The 21,883-nt window shown below is 42.4% G+C and overlaps 1 protein-coding gene across 2 annotated transcripts in view; it reads left to right on the top strand.

The window, feature by feature from the left end:
- The window catches only part of ACVR1 (activin A receptor type 1), a 113,909-nt gene that overhangs the window by 55,775 nt on the left and 36,251 nt on the right, over positions 1-21,883 (top strand). For both annotated transcript variants that reach the window (XM_075933431.2, XM_075933432.2), the window contains exons 2-5: positions 557-630; positions 8,502-8,765; positions 9,567-9,784; positions 21,085-21,184. In XM_075933431.2, the coding sequence (XP_075789546.1) occupies positions 557-630; positions 8,502-8,765; positions 9,567-9,784; positions 21,085-21,184 (656 nt within the window). The remainder of the gene's footprint in view (positions 1-556; positions 631-8,501; positions 8,766-9,566; positions 9,785-21,084; positions 21,185-21,883) is intronic.

The raw sequence follows: 21,883 nt of genomic DNA, 5'->3' as shown, positions 1-21,883 counted from the left end.
ACTTAGCCACAGAAACTCTAGTGGACGTCTGTGTTAGCCCTTTTCTGACACCTCTCTCGCTTAGCTTAAAATGTTACAGTAACTTTTTTTACTTCTAAATCTTATTGGTTTGAAAGCCCAGAAATTCAAGTTTGTGCCAGACAAGATTTGCTCTGAGTTTGAATCTTTTTAGCTAAACAATTATCAGAAGAGGCTTTATGCCTAGTAGCCTGTTCCTTGAGTTATTGTGTACCTACAACAAAACACTAACTGCTATTTCTGTGAATCTCCTCCTTCCTCCCCATGTAAAAATTGTTGAGGGATCAGGAGGCAAGTGTGATTAGAAGGTTGTCAGTTGTCTTCTCTTCCCCACCACCTCCTCTACCCTCCCCCTCCCCAAAACAAAAACAAAACCCAGACTTGCTGGCTGAGTTGTGTTCATTAACTCAATTTTATGAGTTTACCAACTGGACTATTGTTAATTCAAGTTGCTCATGGGAGAGAGGGAAAGCATACTAGGAAAAGCACAACTGCTTAACCATTAAATTCTTTTTTTTCCCTTTTGCTTTTTCTGTAGATCTACAATGATAGAGGGAGTTATGATCCTTCCTGTGCTGCTTCTGCTGGCTTTTCCTTCATCCAGTCTGGAAGGTAAGCAATGTACTGTGAATTAAATGGGTTAATGCAGGAATTGTTAACTTCTGAAGAACCAGGCTCAAATCCAGATGTAACTATGAAATCTGGCCCTAGTATACTCTAGTGTAATGGTCTGACCTTTATACATGGTCAGTTACAGATTCTTAGGAATGGTGTTTGCTTAATGTTTCAGTTGGGCATTCATAGATAAGATGTGTGAGGGCTTCTCTGCTGGAAGTACAAAGAGAATAACAGTTGCTCATAGGGATGTTAGCTATCGGGTAATTGAATAGTCGACTAACTGCATGAATTCTTAGTGGTAAATTGATTATTCTGTAGTCCCTGGGGTGGGGCTAGCAGCCAGTGTAATCTGGCCCCGTTCCCAGGGAGCCCCTTGTCACCCGACACTGCTGCTTTACTATCAGAGGCAGTGTGGGGTACCAGGCAGGAGTCAGTTTAAAAATCAGCTCCCCTCATGGACTGGCTGCCTTTAGCCCTGTGCTGCTGCCTCTCATACAGAGGCAGCAGCATGAAGTGGCAGCAGTCCCTGTCTGCAGGGGGTCTGAGCTCCCCACGGACAATGGCTGCTGGGAGGGAGGGGGTAGGAAAGCCCTGATAGAGGCAGCAGTGTGGAGCTGGTGCTGGGAGGGAACAAGCGTTTAAGCTGGCTACCCCAGCACTGGCTCCTGCTCCCCCTCCACCTGCTGTCTCTGATACAGAGGCAGCAGGGGAGGAGGAATGTGAGTAGTTGACTAGAGTAACTGATAAGCCTAGGTTTATTGACTAGTCGACTACTTGTTCACATCCCTAGTTGCTCCTTCCAATAAGGATGGGAAGGATCTCCTTTTTTTTCCCCCCCTGTTCGGCATCTTTCTTCTCCCACCACTCTTTTTTTTGTTTTTGTTTTTCTGTGTATTGATTTATTTTCCTGACTTAAGCGTGGTCCTGCTTTTTTCTTACTACTAATTTAAGTTCAGGTGTAAACAAATATGGAAGGATGTTTAGTGGAATCCATGATGCATGTTGGTTTGTATCTGTTTTGCTCATGTAAATATCTGCTTTTGCAGAGGCCAGGCATTTAATGAGCACCTAAAAACTGTCATTACTTTTTCTGAACACTTCTATACCATCACTTTGCTTTCCATGTTAGTAACAAAGTAGAGTCTAGATAGTGAGTCAAAGGTACACAAGCATGTCCCATGAGCCCTGCTTGCCAGCTGTGCTGTCTGGCGATCTGCGCATGCGCAGATCGCCCGAACCCGGCTCCTCCGGGTTACAGTCTACTCGCTACGGGTGAGTAGACTGAATTATTTGTCGAGCTCTGGTCATGACCATCTGTGGATTATTACGCTTGCAGTGGCAATACCCTTGGTCATAACTCAATTGTAACTATAGCCTGATCCTTTACTGCCATTAAGTCCTATTACCAAATAGCAGAGTAGGATCATGAGCATGCTTAGGGTGACCATATTTTCCAAAGCTGAATATGGGACACTTGGTAAAGTTATGCATATGAAAGTGAGTTCAAGAGCAACCAATCAGAACTCTTCAGTACAAAAGTTAAAACTAGCATAAACTAGCATATTTGTCTTACCCCCTATAAAGAAATACTGCATAGTTGGATTCTTTTATTTACCACCTTTAAGACTTTTAAAAGGGTAGGGTGACAAACACTCCCATACATATTTCACATGGAGGGTGACTGATAGGAATGTTAAATTGTGTTTAACTAGTAGATTGAATTTCCATTGACTAGTGGATAAGGGGGAAAACTGCAGAGCTGCAGCAGAGTTAGCGCCTGGCCCCAGGAGCTAATCCTACTGTGGCTCTGTCTTTTAAATGTATTAAGAGCTGCCAGGCTCTTCATACATTTAAAAGGCTGAAGCGCAGCTCGGGGGCGGAGTGGGGGGAGAAAGGGGGAGCAGCCCGGGTGCAAGCCTTTTTTCTCCACTACACCTCTTCCTCTCCTGCCTCCTGCTGAGACCGTGCTGGGGGGAACTGGCTTTTAAGCAGACTACCCCCTCCAGCACTGGCTCCTTCTCCTCCCATGCTGCCTCTGATAGTGGCAGCAAGGGTGGTGGGAGTAACTAGTCGAGTCACTACTCGACTATCCAATAAGCTTATGCTTATCGGATAGTTGATTAGTCACTTGCATCCCTAGTGACTGACCAGCCATCCTGACCCTTTCTGTTTGGGCCCTCTTCTGATATCCGGCACTCCATGTTCCTGAAGCCACACATGAGTGGGCACACAAGGTCACCCCCTCTCTACCCCTGATTTAACACTAGAATGTGGCCAGCAGCAGCCTCTTGGCACTGTGTAAGGAAGGAACGGATGGGGAGCTGCTTCCAGTAGCAGTGGAGGAGAAGTGATTTACCTGGCTTATATCTTTGCAGAGCTTATCTATTCTCCTCTGGCGAGGGGAGTGCACATCAGGGCTTGGGGTTGGGGAGTAAGTACATGAAGTCTTCTGCCACCTTGCCCCTGTCCTGCAAGGAGTGTGCTCCCGAAGCTCTGATTGGCCTGGGGTGGGAGGAGTGCATGAAGTCTCTCACTTCCTGCCCTCAGTTGCGTGAGTTGACTCTAAGTGCTGCATGCTCCCTGGTCCCTAGGCTCTGATTGGCCTGGGGGCAGGGGAGTGGCAGGGCCTCTGCAGACTGAATCAACCCTCTTGATGAGCCGGATCTGGTCCACAGAGACCCTTTTTCCCACCCATGGTATACATACATCTTATGACTATCATGACTGGTATGAGACAATTGTTCTGTAAAGACCTTTTGTGACTCTTTCTTTGGTTAAGTAAAATGGCCCAGACACATTACAGGGTTCTCTGTAATCATGTACGCTTGGGACCTTTTGGAGCCAGCTGGCAGAGGGCACAGGATGACAACTATCGCTAGTTTGACCAGGCCAAATGGAAAGGTTTTTGTAAACTTTTGAAATTATAGTAATTACTCTGAGAGAAATTTACCCAGGGTGTCTCTCTTTCTGGATACAGAAGTGAATCCAGCATTTCTATAGAGGAAAAAGAGAGGTTTCTGGTTATGAAATCTTTTTCATGTCAATAATGAGGTATGTTCATATTAAATGCTTTTAATAAATACAAAATAAACACAAAATAAGGCAGGTGAAAAGCACTATGAGAGAGCTCGGTGGTATTTTATTTCCTCATAGGAATAAGATTAGGCCTGAAGAGATGGGAGTTGCAATTTTTTGGTAAATTGATAACTCCTGCACAAAGTAAACATATGCATGATCATGATCCTTTTACTGTGGTGGGACTTGTGTTACTACACGTGCTTAGACAGAGGGAACTAATAGGGTTACATAATAGGGTAACTAGCTCTCAGACCTTTCAATCTCAAAGATAGAAATTGGGCGCAACCTACAAAGTAAAGTAATCAGTTTAGTAATAGCTCAACTGAAATAATGTGCTAACATAATGACTTCTGGGGTGGCTGTCTTTACAGCTAGATTGATTGATTAATTTAGGATACACTAATGTGCCATCTTGTATCCTGTAAACATCTCCATACAATAGGTTTCTTTGGGATGAATTTGAATTCAGCTGACCAAAAGTGTTCCATGAAAATAATGCATCATTCACCTTAACTATTCTTTCAAATAGTTTAGAAAGATATATTCCTATTTCTTTTATGGATATGAAAAACTTGTATATGCTAATTCTTGTTTCATTTGAATAGGTTCTTAATTCACACTAAAAACAGGATATCCCTTGTGAATCATCACTTGCATGCTAAACTTGTAAAATTCAATGAAACTAAAATAAATTGGTTTAGTTTGGCAATTGTATTCTAGCTCTCTAATTTTTAATACTGTACAATGAAATAATATACTGTATATATTAGGGATGTTAAAATGCATGTAGTTAAGTAACCATGTAACCACTGAAACTTCCAGTGGTTACATGGTTAAATGTGGGATGGCAGCCAGCTCCCACCTGCAAAGTTGTGAAGAATATGTATTGGGTTATGACAACCACCTGCAGCCCCACGCTGTAACAGAGGCAGCAGTGAGGGGCCTTAGCTAGCTCCCCCCACATACTTGGGAGCCTGTGTGTAACAGTGAACATGAACTGATGAGCCCGGACTCGTTGGTTAGCTGTTTACATGGTTGCACGTTCACATCCTTAGTGTGTATAAAATTATAATTTGTATACAGTCTGAACTTACTGTGAGTCTTTGCTAGAACATCTTTAAATGTGACAAGTCGGAAGTTTTGGGGTATGTTATAAGTGCACGGACTGTAAGTGTTGCATGTCTTACCTAATGCAGTATGAGAGTGTATTGGAATAAAGATGGCTGGGTGATGGAAATTATTTTAAATTTGGCTTTTTGCCTCATATTTTAAGTGCTGCAAGTACTTAGTTCTTACTATGTTCCACACCTCAAATTGTTTCTGGCTGGGTTCAGGTGCTGTTATTTTTTTGTCAAGGTGGATTTGATTCAAATGAAATTGTTTTAAATAACTATTTAGGAAGACTCAGTTTAATCATGGCTTTCCACATTCTTGTTGGTTGTCTTCACAACTCAGAAGTAGGTTTCATTTCAGAAGGTATAGACTATACGTTTTTAAACAGTGATTTATTTTTAAAACTTTTCAGGTGAGTTTTACATCTATAAGAAAAAAATGAATGATTATTTCATTTACCAAAGTAATTGAAGCAGACATTTACGAAGTCATAGGGAGGTAAACTATCTCCAGTTAAAGTTAATCATTAATATTTGAAGGATTTTCTTGCCATATAGTGTTGGGGGGAGGTGGGTAATATCACCAGACAGATATTTACACTGTTTTATTTAACTAAAATAACTGCATTATGAATTCTGGTTTAGGATTTCGGTTGAAGGAAAAAAATCTAAACAAAACAAGCATATGATTTTTTTGAGTTAAACATTCAAGTTTATTAAAATCAAGTTTGTTTTTGTTAAATATTTTTTTTTAATGAAAATTAAATTGACTGTCAGCCAGGTCATCATGAGAAACTTAAAACATTGGTTTCTATTGAAACTGTGCACTTTTAGGAGAAGCAAGGGATTGACTCTGCCTATATAAATTTGCAAAGGGACAATAGGGCTGAGCTCTGTTAATTCTCACTTCTATATCTCACAATTTTTTTCCCTGTGGGGGTGACAGTGTCCCCAGAAGAGGAAGAGGCAGCCATGGCTTAGGAATCTCCTCCCCCCCCCCCCCACGGGAGGGGCACCTTGGGCTCCCTTCTGGCTCCTGGCTTCCCTACAGGAGGGGAAGGGGTGGTAGAAGTGGTTTCTCCCTGTGCTGGGGACCCCGGCGATCTGGGACCCAGTGCGGAACCATTGCCTACAGCTGCTCAGGTCATGGCCTGCCTGGAACTCCAGCCTGGAACCCTCCTCTCGCCCCCACCCACGCAAGATTAGAGCGTCAGTGCCAGCTTCCTGCGTGAGAGGGGGAGGAGAGAACCCCAAAGTTACATTCCAGATGCAGCTCATCAGTAAACCGTGTACTCTGCTTGACATTCACATCCCCACTGTGAATAAAATTAAGTGTGAGGCTGCAGAAACTGTGGTAGGGGTACAGTGACACTTCACTGTAGTCACCAGGTATGTCTCATTAGCAGGGCTCGACAAATAATACAATCTACTCGCCACGGGCGAGTAGATTGTAACCCGGAAGAGCCGGGTTTGGGCGATCTCACATGCGCAGATCACCGGACAGCGCGGCTGGCGAGCGGGGCTCACCGCGGATCGGCGAGCCCTGCTCATTAGCCCACAAGCCAACTGGGGGACCTACAAGGTAAGCAACAGCGAGACCTGCCTACAAGGCAATTTAGCCACATAACTTTCATTTCCTTTAGGCTCAAGCATGCTCTAGCTTTCCCATGAGACAAAGTGGCTGTCATGAATTTTTTCAGCTATAAAAGTCTACAAAAAAATCAGACTACTCTGGTCTTGATGCAAATCACATATATTGTGCCATGACACCAACATGTCAGCACTGAATAACTCAAGATATCAAGATCTGACTCCCATGAATGTGACCAAACAGTATTATAAAGTATATAGAGGGAGTTCCCTAAGTCTGTGGAGAAGTCTTCTTTGCTCATTAATTGAAATAGCTGTTAACACAACCTTTGGACTTCCTACTTAGCTTTGTCCTGGCAGACCACTGTAAAACAGTGACATCAGAAGGCTGGTGTTTCATGTGCCTGTTGTAGGCCAAAGGAGACTACAATTCAAGAGTTGCTCCTGAGGACTGAATCACTGCTGATATGGGGCTTAAAGTGCCTCCTGGTGTTGGGCATTCTTCCCAGGAGAGCAGGTGTACAATTTCTACTCTTAGTAGTTAGGTAGATCATAACTAAGAAAACAGCAAGTATGACGTAATTGTTTGGTTCTGGCTTAGTAGAATCATCACCAGACACATAAAGACAAGTAGGTGGATGAGGTTCAAATAGAGCTTTACCATACCTATGAGTTTTTATTTCCTATGATACTGACTCCAGGAATCTGCTTAACATTTTCTCTTTAACAAAGTATCACACATAATTAGTGTAGTTTGTCAGGGCCAGGCTGCTGGGTTGTTTTTATTTATTTATTTATTTATTTAAAAGAAAGGCCTGTCTATGTTTGTACTTATCAGGGATTTGAAGGTTCTAAATGTGGAGTAGCTATGGCTTTTTCATTTGTGGTACAAAATTTGCTTTTACTGCCCCTCCCCCTTCCAAAAAAAGGGTTTCTTATGTTTTCAGTTGGTAGTCCATAGTGATAGGCGGAACAGTCACATGTTGACAATGGATATTTTAAGAGCACTACCATGCTTCTGCTTAGAAATTTCTCTAGTGTGTTTAGAAGTGGCAAAAAGAATGTAAATATTAGATGGATAAACATAAATGAATGTGCATGGATATGTTAAAATATGTATGTATATAATGGAGGACTGTAAAATTATATACTCCTTCACCAGCTCTCCAAAACTGTTTCCCTGTTTGTTCTTGCTCCTTTGATGTATGTTTATGTAATATGCTGAAACATCCCAGCACTACCATCATTGCTTGATCACAAATAGGCTTGATGGGACTTTCACAAGGAGAGCTAGTTAAGAACTTATTTTTTCTAAATGTTGCTGTGATACTGTTGGAGTATACTGGAAGAAATTCTTTACTACGGCTTCTCTTTCCCAGTGACTTCCTGTATATGTATGTATTTTTGGATAACTACCTAGACTTAATTGTCTTTCCTTAGATGGCCAATAACTACAGTGAACAGGAGCAGCATTCCTGCACTGCTGAATTTTGAAGGGCAATTCTAGAAAGTAATTCTCTGTAAGCACGAGATCATGGGCCTCCATGTTTACACAGTAACTCTTAACAGAGACTCTTGAACATATAAGGATTTTTCTCTCTCATTTTAAATATGTGAAGGGCAAGATGTTACTAAACAATGTAAGAAGGAAAGTGGAATGAGGAGGCATGGTTCAATCTGCTTCTAATGCTCCCATCTTTGCTACCTCCCTCACTTTTTTTTCCTCTTTGTACACTGATCATTCAAGGTCCAAATCTAAAAGCTGATTTGTAACTTTAAATGATGTGTCCCTTGCAAGCTGTGCAAAACGTGCATTTGAGCATTGAAAAGGGTATCTGTATGCATAAAAGGGGTGTTGTGAAATGCAAATGCCCATTTATCAATGGGCTAATTTCTATTTGCATTTTTAATTTGGCTGTTAACTTCTTCAGATCCTACTTAGTGTCTTGCACTGATTTCTATTCAAATGATTTTCTCCTCAAACAGTCAGTGAATTAGTGTCTCTTAAATTGAACAGTAGTTATTTTTTGCATGTATCTAAATAAGTGCATATGATGATGTCCTTACAATTCTCCCCTTCTGCAGATGATGAGCTGAAGCTAAATGTGGTCCACTACGAATGTGTGTGTGAAGGAATGTCCTGTGGGAATGGAGATCGCTGCCAGGGCCAGCAATGCTTTGCCTCCCTGAGCATAAATGATGGCACTAAAGTTTACCAGAAAGGCTGCTTTCAAGTCTACGAACAGGGGAAACTGACATGCAAAACACCTCCATCTCCTGACCAAGCTGTTGAGTGCTGTCAGGGATATTTGTGTAACATGAATATCTCAGCACAGTTGCCTATTAAAGGTGAATGGTTACTTTTAAGAGTTGTATTTATACAAATAAAATGGCTTCATTTCTGGTTGGGGGTTTACTTGCTAATATTATGCTTGCATAATGAGAAACTAAAGTTTGGGCTTGATAAGAATTTTGCAGCTTGAATCAGAGGACTGAGAATGGGTGTGTTTAGGGTTTGCAAGGTGTAATAGAATTGGGGATGTGAAAGCATAACTGTAAATGGTTAACTAACGAGCCTGGATTCATTGATTAACTTTTACCATTAAACACAGGCTTCTGGTATGCATGGGGAGCTGGCTTAAAAGCTGCCTGCTGCCCCCCAGCTGCTGCCTCTGATACAAGCTGCCTCTGAATCAAGCCAGCTCCCTGCATGCACTGGCTCCCTGGTAGCTGACTGCCACATCAGCTGTAACTACTGAAATGTTCAGTAGTTAAATGGTTACTTAATTACACGCATTTAACATGTTTAGCCAGAGTATTTCTGATTTTGCTGTTGAATATTGGGAACCAATGTATACAAAACAGTAGGTTAAAAGTCTTGGTTACTGACTTCAGTAAATCTTTCTGAAGCAAGTTTTGATTCTGAATGTCAAGAACTTGAACAGATTTTACCAGAGATGGGATTGACATAAGTTTTGTGGTGGTACTGATAATGGACTGTGAATGTAAACCTGTATGAAGTAGCTGTGACTGTTCTGTGACTGATACTGCAGTTTACTTAACTACAAATAAAAACATCAACATAATTTTTTGCCTTCCCACTATCTGTGGGAGTTCTTAACCTCCTTTCTTTCCTGTTTTCTTACCAAGGGCAAACACTCCAGGGAGAAGCTGTGGGTTACAGCATGGAAATGCTAGTCATTGTTATACTGGCTCCAGTGATAGTGCTGATAATATTTTCAGCATTAGCTGTGCTGATTATCCGAAAAATACAGCAAAACCACATGGAAAGGCTCAATGCTAGGGATGCAGAGTACGGCACTATTGAGGGACTCATTGCATCAAACGTTGGAGACAGCACACTGGCAGTAAGTAATCGCTTGTAAATTATAGGAATTGCTTAATCTGTCTCAACTGCTCTTTCTGTAATCAGGACTACAGTAGAAAATTGTGCTGGCATAATAATGTCAAGGAGGCTTATTTTTGGGAAGGGGGAATAGATGGGGGGCACGATTTCTATACCAGCAAAAGTCCTTGTATAAATACTTATACTGGGATAAAAACTTTGGCTGGTATAATGTATTTTGCACAGTGAACTGGAACAAGCATTTTCTTTTTTACTGGTGTAATCTGAATATATGCCAAGAGGGTTCGCTGGTGTACCAATACCTATAAACTTTTCTAATGTAGATGTGGTTGACGGTAGGGTAGCTCATTGCCTTACAGGTAGGGTTGCCAGATAGTTTCAACAGAAATACCAGACACACTTGATATTACATCACAATCTACATTACATATTATTTAAAAATACCGGACATTTATATTTTCTCAATTTGTATCCCAAACAGAGAGCTCAAATACTGGACTGTCAAAACCAGACACCTGGCAACGCTACTTACAGGGATGCGATACCTTTTAAGCTTCACATAGAAAGAGCAAATATGCTTTTATATCGATGATGTATAATGGTCTTGTAAGGTAGTTGGGTGGGATGTTTTTATGGCTCCACAATCAGGTTTAAGAATTTCACATCTTGGTCTATCCTGTATTTGCTGAAAACTTTTGGATGACTGTAGAACGAGTGAGGCTTTCTAATTGAGCAGAGGCAGACCCCTAAGTGAATGGGAAAGGGGTATTTATTTTGTAAGCAGGCTATTTGTAATTCTACTTTTTTGTATTTTTTTTGTCAACATTTACTCAGTCTCTTCTTAAGCAAAAAAAACACTTCACTTGGAGAGTTTTGTTTTTAAAACCACCAACCAAACACCAACAACAACTTGAAGCTTGAGAGAGAGTAGATGAATTGTTGAAACTGAACATCTAATAAATACAAAGAAGAAAAATGTTCACTCATTGCATATTTCCTTAAAGAAAAAAAATTACAAAGGCTATGTAACACAAGGAAGCAAGCAAAAAATGACTTTTACGCAGTCTTACCATTGCAGCCTAAATGTTAAGTACAAATAGAAAGGCTTAAAGCGGAGGTGGGGAACCCATAGCCTTCCTTGATGTTAGGGTTGCCGGATGGTTTAACCAAAAATACCTAACTACCCTGGTCTCTCCCCCCCCCCCCCCCCCACACACACACACAACCACCAGGGGAAAAAATTCTGTGGGGAAGGGGGAAGACCAAAGCTGTTGAGCACAAAAAAAAAGAGAAGTCCATTAAGCCTCCCCCCCCCCCCCCAACACACACACACACACACACACACACACACACACCCACCCACACACCCAGCATGGCTCCTTTAAGAAATGCCTCTGAGGCTTTTTGCTGGCAGCCATCTTGTTTTTCTGCTCCAAACCAGAAGACTGCTCCCCTGTGGAACCAGGTAAGTGGAGAGGGGCCCAGTGTCTGTCTAGTATTTTCTGAAAATTTTTTTTAACCGGACAGGAGGCAAAAATACCCGACTGTCCGGGTCAGTACCGGACACCTGGCAACTCCATGTGGCTTGTGAGGCTGGGGCTTGGTCTGCACCTGCAGCAGCACAAGTTAGCGCTGTAGCCACACAAGGTGTGTTATGGTTAGGAGAAGCAACGCTGGCTGCCTGCTGTGGAGAGGGGAAATCGAGCCTCATGGACCCAATCAAAGCAAGCCATAGGCTGAATACGGTCCACAGGCGCTGCATGGCATGGCGGAGGAAGTGGCTTCTGCATGCTTCATGGAAGTGCTTCATGCAGGCACCAACCCCTGCTGCTCTCTTGGCTGGGAGTTGACAAAAAGGGAGGGGCAGGGCGAAGTGCCTGTACTGAGTGCTTTCTTTGCAGTGCACAGGAACTGTGTGAAGTCAACAGTTTCGCACCCCCCTCCCCCCAAGATGTGTGAAGTAGGTACCCCCACTCCCAGGCTCTCCCTTGCTCCTGTCCCGCTCTTGCACACTACCTCCTGACCAGACTCTTCCCAATTGCTCCTGCACACTGAACCCCTTGTCTTTGGGTTCTAGCCCAGAGGGTCCCCAAAGGGGTCTCTACAAAATGTACTATCTCCGTCCCCAGGAGAGTTAATTTTGTCCCAGGGGTAAGCCCTGAGCCTAAGTGCTTCCTTTCTTCTCCCCTCTTCTCTTGGGGGGCTGGAGCTTGAGGATTGTAGTCTCCTTCTCTGCTTTTCAATTGGGAGGCCACATCAGGGAGGGTGTTTTTGGGGGGGAGGATTTGGTTTGTGTGTGTGTCGTGCCGTGTCCTTGATGGATTTTCCCCTCCCCCTTGGGGGTCAGTGGCCTCCACTCAAAGGTTCCTCACCCTGGTTTAAAAAGTCTCTTAAGAGAGAAAACAAGGACTCACCAAGGTATTAAGATTAATATGTACTTTGACCTGTTATTTCCCTTCCGTGTTTTGAGAGACATACTCTGGCTTTTCTCCCTGGGAATAACAGAAGATGAGCACTTGACTTTTGCAGGTTTTACCCAAAAGTTGGTGGATGCCATGCAAGCCTACTTGTGAGGGCTTATTAAAGCAAAGCTGCTTGGCAACAGTCAGGTGTGCAAATCCCTACTTGGCACCTGCATTTAAACAATTTGAGACCTAAAGGGAGATGCTTCTAAAATTATTTTTGTGGAGTAGTGTTGTCTAGATGGACTAAGAAACCTGACCCTCGGGGAAAAATGTTTTACCATAAAATGTTACACTTGGTTAAACATTTTTCATAGGTTTGAGGTGACCACCAAGTAGCACCATAGGGAGGAGGAGCAGATTAAAACTTTCAAGAGCTGAATCTACCTTTTTAAAATATTGCCAGGCATGCCCTTTGGCAGTGAAACCCAGTTAGCAAAAATCAGGAGGGCATCCTAGTGCAGGAGACAATCTGGTCTATATTTTAGAATGGTTCAGTATTGAGCTAGTCTGGTGGGAGATGGGAGACTTCCAGCTCAGGGAGAGGGGAGCAGCTCATCTAGAGCTTGTTGGGAGAAGCTAAACTTGCCTTCTGTCCTACAGCTTGAAATCCTCAGGGCAAACTTAAACTTCTACACCTGGCTCTAGAACAGGTGTGGCACAAACAGAGGCTGTGTCAGCTTGTCCACAGTGCTTACTTCAGCTCTGCTCTGTAAGAACCATATTCAATGGCCATTTTCTGTACTTGTTTTCTTCTCTCTGGGTGGCCAGTGCTGATTAGTCTTCTGATATGGATATGCATTTGCTAGGAATTAAGCAACAGTCACAAATGCAGAGCATAAGCCACTTGACTGCCCAGGTCAGTAAAGCAGGACCCAGGAGTTGTAAGTTACCACATTTGACTTCTAGTTCACCCTGACATCAGAGTCATTTAGTGCCCCTTTGAATTATTCAAGATAGGGCAGTCAAATCAGCCAGCAAACAAGAATACATTAAAGCTTCCTTTTAAAAAGAAAGGAGGTGAAGTTACTAACTTTAAAAGCTAATTCGAATCTAAATATTACATGGTGATGAATGTCCTGAGAATGAAACTTTGTTTGTGTGCATCTATTGTGATAGCTGAGTTTTGATATGTGAAATTGGTATTTTCATGTCAACTTATGAGTAGTCATCTCGACTGTAATGCTTACATTTTTCATGTTCTAAGTTTAAGCACACAACGGAGAAAAATCTTTGGCTTTAATGTCAGATTTGTTTATATTTAGGATAAGTTCCCACAGCACAACATACTTACTGCACTAAGCTTCCTGAGTGGGGGGGAGGAGGGGAAGGGAAGCGGTGGCTTCTTGAAATCTTGTTTTTTACAGTCATTACTGCAGATAGCACCTCATTTCAGAATGAGCCAAGATATCAGGGGAAAAGTTAGTTCACATGTTGGGTAAAGGTTCCTAATAGTTTTATAGACATTCAAATTATCTTGCTTCTGAGAATAATTCTTAAAATCTTGTTGGGCAAAATGGGGCTTCAGAGTTTTCTGGTTGAAAGCTGAAAGAACAATTAGTTTTTTTTTATTTTTTTTAAATAGAACAAGGATTATAAATCTTCATCCTACGCTGTTGCGTTGAAAGAAAAATACAAGTTCAGTAGTGTCAGCCTTTCCACTTCATAATGGTTTTGAACTGGATTTAGAATATACAAAAAGAGCTGGTGGAAGTTTTAACAGGATTTTAACAATGCATTGGAATCTTCCTTAGTCATTGTTTTTTGAGTTGACAGTTTATCTTTAGTAAGGAGAAGTTTAACACTAAGATGGGCAGAGGGTGTTTGTAGGGGGAGGGGATAAAGGCCTGAAAGCTCTAGAAACACTATAGAACTCTCCCTGACATAACCTGGTATTAAATCTGTTATTCCTGAGTCTCCATAGTCATTTCTCACAAATGGCTGTGAATAACACCCACTGCCCAAGTGTTGCCATCTCCATCTAATGGCACAAGGACACATAGAAGCTAATAGTCTCCTACTGCAACCAGTTATCAATTAGGTCAACTGGAGGAACTGTGGATCAACTGGAGCTACCTGTGTGCTCAACCCATATAGGGACCAATATGGTTCCACTTGATCAAAGTAATTGTTTTACTAAGATTTTTTTAATGTAATTTCCTGTTTTAAAATTATGTCAAGGTTGACATGAGGAAATGTCAGAGTGAAGGTTGAGGAAATGCCAGAGTGAAGGCTGCCCGTTGCAACCTTTATCCAGCCCCTTTATGTGTATGTGTGAAGTCTGGTGCAACTCAGTTTTTAATAATTTACACTGGTGCTCATTTTAAGCATTTTTAGATCTGTATAGATTTTAAATTGTCATAGTTGTAGGAAGTTATCGGGGGGGGGGGGGGAAGAGAGCAGGGGGACAGCCCGTAGGTGTTGAGATTCAAAAACTTAAAGCAGTAGAAAGTGCTGAAGCACAAATTGTCAATCTCACATGTCAAAATATATAAAATAAGTCCTAAATCAACACATCATCCATACCTTCACTATTCACTTGCTAGTCAATTTATAATGAGCCTCAATCAAAAGTGTAAATCTCTGGCTTTTATTCACATTCTCAAGCAACCTTTTTCTTTGCCTGTTTGTAAACTTCTACTGTTGATGAATTTTGTGTGTGTTAGTCAACATTTACTGACACGATTAACCTAATCTAGGAGTTCTCAAACTTCATTGCAGAGCAGCCTCCTTCTGACGACAAAAATTACGACACAACCCCGTGTGGGAGAACCAAAGCTTGAGCTTGCCCTAGACAGGAGGGAGTTAGTGGGGAGCATGCAAAGCTGAAGCCCAAGGGGTACAACCTTAGGTGGGGGACCTAAAACCTAAGCCATATAGCTCAGCACTGAAGCTGTCAAGCTTTAGCCTCTGGAAGGCTTATGCTACCCCTTAGACAACTTTGAGATCCTGTCCCTCAACTAATTCTGATTTTTCCAACCCTAATTGTCTTTAATGACCTGATCACATGCTGTTTTCCACAAGACTTACTCAGTCCATTATGTGTTTACATAAATAAATAGTGGCATGGCAGACAGGCTAGTAATGTGTTTTGAGCACATAGGTTTGTTATGTTGATAACCAAAAGAGCAGCCTCTTACAACGCACCCCTGTTTTTAAAGCATAGTTTACTCTGAAAACTGACATTCAAAAAAGTCCCATTTTGGAATAGTCAACTGCTGCCACCCTGTGGCAACTCCTAGCTTTTCAATAATGGACTGATCTTGCATTTCAAAATTCAAAAACAGCGTTAATGCTTTTTTTGGCACCTGTGGAGTAAAGTAGTTAAGAGCAGGCTTAAATTCCATTAAAATCAAAAGGCCTTCAACATGTTTTTAAGTACTACTTTGTCTAGGGATGGTTTTGTTGAACTGGTGCCTTTGTTCTAGCGCTTGACTAGAAAGCTAGCCCATATCTACTCACAGGTTGTTTAGTTCTAACAATACCTTACAGTTAAAGTGGTACAGGCCCCCCTTGTGTGGACTCAGTTATACTAACTACAGATTGAACCTCTCTGGTCTGGCACCCCTTGGAACTTGACTGATCTCAGACCAAGGAAGGTCAATGCACTTGGGGACTCCACTTTTCCTCCTAGCCTCCTCGCTGCCACCTGAGGCTCTGCCCTCCTCAGAGGGTGGAACTCTGCTGTAATCCAAGGCTCCACTTTTGCCCTATGTCTTTGCTGCCACCTGGGAGGAGGGACTCCATGCTCAGCCTGGCAGTTTTGCTGCCACCAGGGGCTCTCTGCAGCAGCCCCACTGAAGCCTGGGATTCCTGTGCTCCGCCTGCCCTAGTCTGGCAATGTTCTTGGGCCCCATGGAGTCAACTTGACAATGTAGGACAAGGGATGTTACTTGATTAGGGCAATTTGGATAATGGAGTGTCAACCTGTAGTAGAAAGGAGTTTATACGGAATAGCTTATTCCTACACAGGAAAAGTTAAACTGATACAGCTGTATCCACACTAAAAGGGGTTGTGCCGGTGTATAAGTATTTAAACAAAAAGCATTCCTGAAATGAAAGCTTTAAACCAGTCTAAAAATCTGAATCTGGACCAGGTCTTGGAAGGGTGGGGAAAGACCCTTCTACAGTAGAAATATATTTTCTTCTTTCAAGTTAACTGCTGTTGAAATTTAATCTCTTATTCTGAAGCCAGTCAAAATGAAAGCTATTTAACGTGAGCTTAAAAGTTCTAAAGATCTTTTAAAATGTAAGATTTCCTCTAGGGATTCTTAGAGCAAACTTTGATTTTTATGGTGAGATATCAGCTATTAGTTATGGGCATGGCTTGACAAATAATACAATCTACTCACCCGTGGCAAGTAGATTGCAACCCAGAAGAGCTGGATTCGGGCAATCTGCGCATGTGCAGAACGATCTGTGTATGTGCCGCTCGCCGGACAGCACAGCTGGCGAGCGGGGCTCGCCATGGTTCGGCAAGCCCTGGTTATGGGTGATCCCCCTGTCTGTGTGATTAGCATGGCCACAGTTACAAAAGGGTGCATTTCTAATAACCTTTTATGAAAAGAATATGCTAGTATTGCAATTGAAAAAGCAAAAGCTTATGTGGATCTTAAAAGGTTAATGCTATATTTTTACTTTTCCTTAATTGTATTGGGAGTTGAAGGGACTTAAATTCGGAAAGGTCAGAGAAAGGAAGTTCCTATCCTTTGGAAGGAAATTCTCTTGTGAGGAATGGAAGGCTCCAACAGGGAGTGAAGCGGATATAAGGTCATGTGAGACAGTGACAAATATAGGATTGAGGGGGCACAAGCTAAGCAAAGGAAGAGCAGAGTGTTTAAATTTCATTCCAGAATAGAGCAAACAAACTCCTAAGGGCAGTAGTAGAAGCAGTAAACGTCAATCATACTGTTTTATTGCATAAAATAAAAATTGGAGGAAAATGGTGATGTGGCAGGTACAGTTGCTAACTAAAAAGTAGGAGCAGACTTGAGAGGCTATTTTTCTCTATCTAGGTATTGTCTGGAAGAAAACTTCTGATAGCTGGTTGCAATAGAAAATAATTCTATCTAAAACTTGTATCTCTCTTCCCCCACCCTTTGTAGCTTGTGGTTTAAGACCGAAATCTCCTCTGGGCAGGGTGTCTGTCTACACCAGGGCTACTGAACTTTGGAAGCCCGGGGGACCACAATGATACTCACACCACATTCGGAGGGCTGCAACTTAAGTGTGGTTGCATATATATGCAAATAGCTTCTTTCACACTGATGGGCATGATTACGAAGATTAAGGCAAGCATACATAACACGCAGGCCCCATTTAAGTTAGTTTTGCTGATATTAATAACATTTAATATATACAGTAAAACTCCGGTGGTCCGGCATCCGGTGGTCCGGTACGCCTGATGGTCCGGCACCAACTGCAACCCGGAAGTGCTCCGACAGCTGCTTCAAGTTGTTAGAGTAATTGATTAACTGCGGCTGGATCCACAGCTGACACGCAGTTAATGTAACTTTCCTCTACTGCCGGGAGGGGGGGCAGGGGAAGGTAGGGGTCGGTGGGAGAGGGGGAGGGGGACCAGGAGGGGGCGAGGATGTGCCAAAGCAGCCACATTCAGGATGTTCTGGTCAGTTACGGTCATTCCTGCTGGATCCACAGCCGACACGCAGTTAATGTAATTTTCCTCTCTACTGCCGGGGGGGGGGGGCAGGGGAAGGTAGGGGTCGGTGGGAGACCCCTTTCCCTCTCCCTCCCCCTCTCCCACCGACCCCTACCTTCCTCTGCCCCTCTCCCCCCCGGCAGTAGAGAGGAAAATTACATTAACTGAGTGTCGGCTGTGGATCCAGCGGGAGTGACCGTAACTGACCAGAACGTCCTGAATGCGGCTGCCTGCCTGTCACCGCCTCTCCTCTTCTGCTCGCAGGCTCTGCCTCCCTGCAGCAGGAGGGAGGGTTTGGCACACCCCCACCCCCTCCTCCGCTTCTCCCCTGCCAGAGTACCTCCTGATAGTCCGGCATTTCTGATAATCCGGCACCACCTGGGTCCCAAGGGTGCCGGATTATCAGAAGTCTACTGTACCTTATTTCCACCCATATGACAGCACTTTTGAATTCCTGGACTATCATGGCTCATTAATAACTAAAACACATATCAACAGAAGACCATTATATTGACTACTCTTTTTTATTTTGGCTTCAGAATTTTAACAAATCAAACTGCCGATACAGTACTGGAATTTACTGGAGTATAAGTACAATCAATGTGAAAATTGTGTCTGCAAACTTTTCACCAGCTGTTTCACATCAGGCTTGTATTCCATTGTAGCAGCACGGAGACAGTCAGTCAGATGTCTGTCAATAAGAGAGGTGCGCAGTTTTGGCTGGTTGATTCCCATGGAGGGGAATGAACTTTCACAGATATATGTAGACCCAAAGCAAATTAGCACTTTTTTGGCACATTTCAGTAATGCAGGGTACATGTGTTCCTGTACATAGGTCATCCAAAATGTTTGTGTCCTTTTCCTTATGCCTAGCTTTTAAAATACTGTTGTTTTGCAGTTATATCATCACTTCTCCAAATGTAACCCTTGGGACTTGACATCTAGAAAACGAGAAGAAAATTTGGTTTTCAGCTCTGAGATGTACTCCATTAAAAAAACATCTTTTTTTGCCTGATTTATGTTCACTCAGCTGTGTCACTTGCGAGTTGAGAATGAGAAAGTGAGTTAAGTCTTTCTCACGAAGTTGATCTGCAAAAAGGGCCACTTTCGTGTTTCAAATGCAGAAACATTGCACGTCAGAGAAGGCAGCTCTTTTTTTTTTTTTTTTTCTTTCTTCCTTGAAGCTTAAGATTAAGTGGCATGTCATATACAGGAGAAGCCACATTTAGCAGGAATGTCTCTTCATCTAAACACAAGAGTAAATCCTGGTGATCCTTTGCCTCCAAAAACACTTATACAGCAGGCTGTAGATCTATAAACTGATCGAACACTTTGCCTCGACACGGCCATCTAACTTCTGCAAGCTTTTCCAAGTCACCATACTGTTTCATATTCCTCAACTAAAGCCTGAAATTGTCTGTTTCAAGGCATTTTCAACAATGAAGTTGATGATTTTTGTGACGTTATCCGTTGTGCTCTCTTCAGTTTGCTGCATAACTGTTCTTAATGCAGAATGCAATGGTATGAAAAGAAATTTGGAAACTGGGTTTTTCTTCAGCATAGAAATTATCCCCTTCTGTTTTCTGACCATGGAGGGAGCACTATCAGTTGTTATTGAAGTAAGCGTCTTTAAATCAGTGCATTTTCCTGGTCCTTTAAAAATGCCATCAGTGCAAATTAAATGTCCTCTTCCATAGTTTGACCCATCATAGGTAGCAGAGTAAGCCTTTCTTTGACATATTTTTTGCAATTGAAAAAACACACCCAGATTATGAGCAGATATGTCTGAATGATCAGTAGATTCGTCCATTGCCAGACTGAAATACTCAGTGCTTTCAGTGTCTTTTAGCAATTTAGAAAACAGATCGCCTGAAATGCTTTCAATTCATCTTCCTACAATTGAATCAGACACTTGCAGTTTGATATTTAACTATATCTTCTTTGTTTTTAAATTCTGCAAAAAGTGATAAGCTGTAGTTACATTGTTTCATCAATTCACCTTTGGTAAAAGGGTTTTTTTTTTAGATTTTTTGCTATGTGCCAAGCCATTTTGAAGGAGGCTTCTGTAACAGCATCGCTGTCTCTAACTTGCCAACAGAACATATCTTGGTTTGAGTATGGAAACCTTCCAGTAAGAAACTTCTCTTAAGTCTTAAACTGCTGTCAGGTGGATAAAAGTCTTTGAACTCAGTGACACAAGATTCATGGTGCTGTTGCAGGTTTGTTTTCTTTAATGCAGTGATAGTCTTTTGAGAGAGACGCAGCATTCGTTTTCCATTTATCTCTGCAAAAGTGAATTCCGTCTCCCAACCAGGGCTGAAAACCCTGTGTTCATCAAACAAGTGTCTTTGTTGCATTTTAATCTTTCTTACTAATAAGAATTTTGTATACCTGTGTTTTGGGTGTTTAGCTTGAAGCTTCAGGTTGTGTTTCTTATGGTGATTTTACATGCGAGTCAGGCTGGACATGAGGCAAAAAAGGGCAGGTGCCTGGGAGCCCCGTCCTGGATCCCCAGCAGGACTGACATCTCCATGTGGGAGTCCATAGCTCCATGCAGAACAGAGGCAGGGCTGCCCGGGAACAGGACCCAAACATGGCCCATGTAAGCCAGTCAGCACCTTCTAGGCTCTATCCACAAGGCTAAGCAGTTAGCATTTCCCATAATGCCCCAGCACTCCGGCACCACCTCCCTAGGGGCTAGAAACACCGACACCTCATATTTGTTTGTTCCAGCCAGCTCATCCATTTGCATCTTTCAATAATGCTCACCCCACCTGGGAGATGCCTTTCTGTTTTTGGAGAGTGTTCCCAGTAGAAGAGGCCATGTTCAGAGGATCCTACTCACAGGGCCACATGTTGAGTAGCCCTGGTCTACACCATGATTAGCACAATGTGGGCCTGATGCTAACATAGCTTCAGGCTTTGTTTCCACTACACAGCATTAGGGACAAGGCTGTGTCCTCGGAGTCACCAAAAGTCAAGCTGTGTAAATACTACTTGTTGGTACTTGGTTGGTTTTGTTGCTCAATTGCCAGTGTAGACACAGCCTTAGGGTGCTACCCTAATAATCCTGAAGCTGATGAACATTGTGTGAATGAGTGGGAACATGTGTATTGGATAGAAAGTCCACATACTTGGCATTTATTAAATGTTTTCTCTTCTATTCTCCCTTTCCAATAGGACTTATTGGACCATTCCTGCACATCTGGAAGTGGCTCTGGTCTTCCTTTCCTGGTACAAAGAACAGTGGCTCGTCAGATTACGCTCTTGGAATGCGTAGGTTAGTAAAGCTCTTGTTGGTATATCCAGTTCTGGTACCAGGTGCTCTACTTAAGGTTGAGCTTCAACTTCTTCCATTTGAACAGCTTATTTTTCTTCTCAGTACTCAAAGTATTTTCAGATATTTCTCAAGTGGAATTTTCCATGCTTCTGCCTGTGGGTGAAGTGTTTGGGGGACTGTTTGATGAAAAATCCTTTCACCTTTTGCATTGCGTGCTCGTTCTGTGGTCAAACATCTATTAGCTGAAATTGCGCAGGAGAGAAGTCAAACTTGGCTTTCAAAATGATCAGCAAAATAAACCAAATAAGCTAGATTTGAAGACAGTAATTTTCAAATCCATTTTAAATGGATGTACGATGTAACTCTGGGGCTATTGAATTTTATAGTTTTACAGTTACCTGAATTAGAGACATAAACTTAAACAGCAAACGTTCGCAATGTTAAGCAAAGTATTTCAATAGGCTTTTTTAAATTTTTTTAAATCTATATATTCTGTGGAATAAGGGTTGAGAAGTCAATGTTCAAATTAAAAAATGCAGGATTATATTTAGGGATGTGATCGTGTAAACAGTTAACCTTCACGTTACATACAGCCTCCCCATATGCTGCTGCCTTTGTATCAGAGGCAGCAGCATGGGACTGAGTTGGGAGTTGGTGCTTTTAAGATTGTTCTCTGTGAGCACAGAGGTGGCAGAATGT

This window comes from Pelodiscus sinensis, chromosome 7, assembly GCF_052426305.1.
Source record: "Pelodiscus sinensis isolate ZL-2025 chromosome 7, ASM5242630v1, whole genome shotgun sequence".
NCBI classification, from domain to species: Eukaryota; Metazoa; Chordata; order Testudines; family Trionychidae; genus Pelodiscus; species Pelodiscus sinensis.
This window is presented reverse-complemented; position numbering and strand designations above follow the sequence as displayed.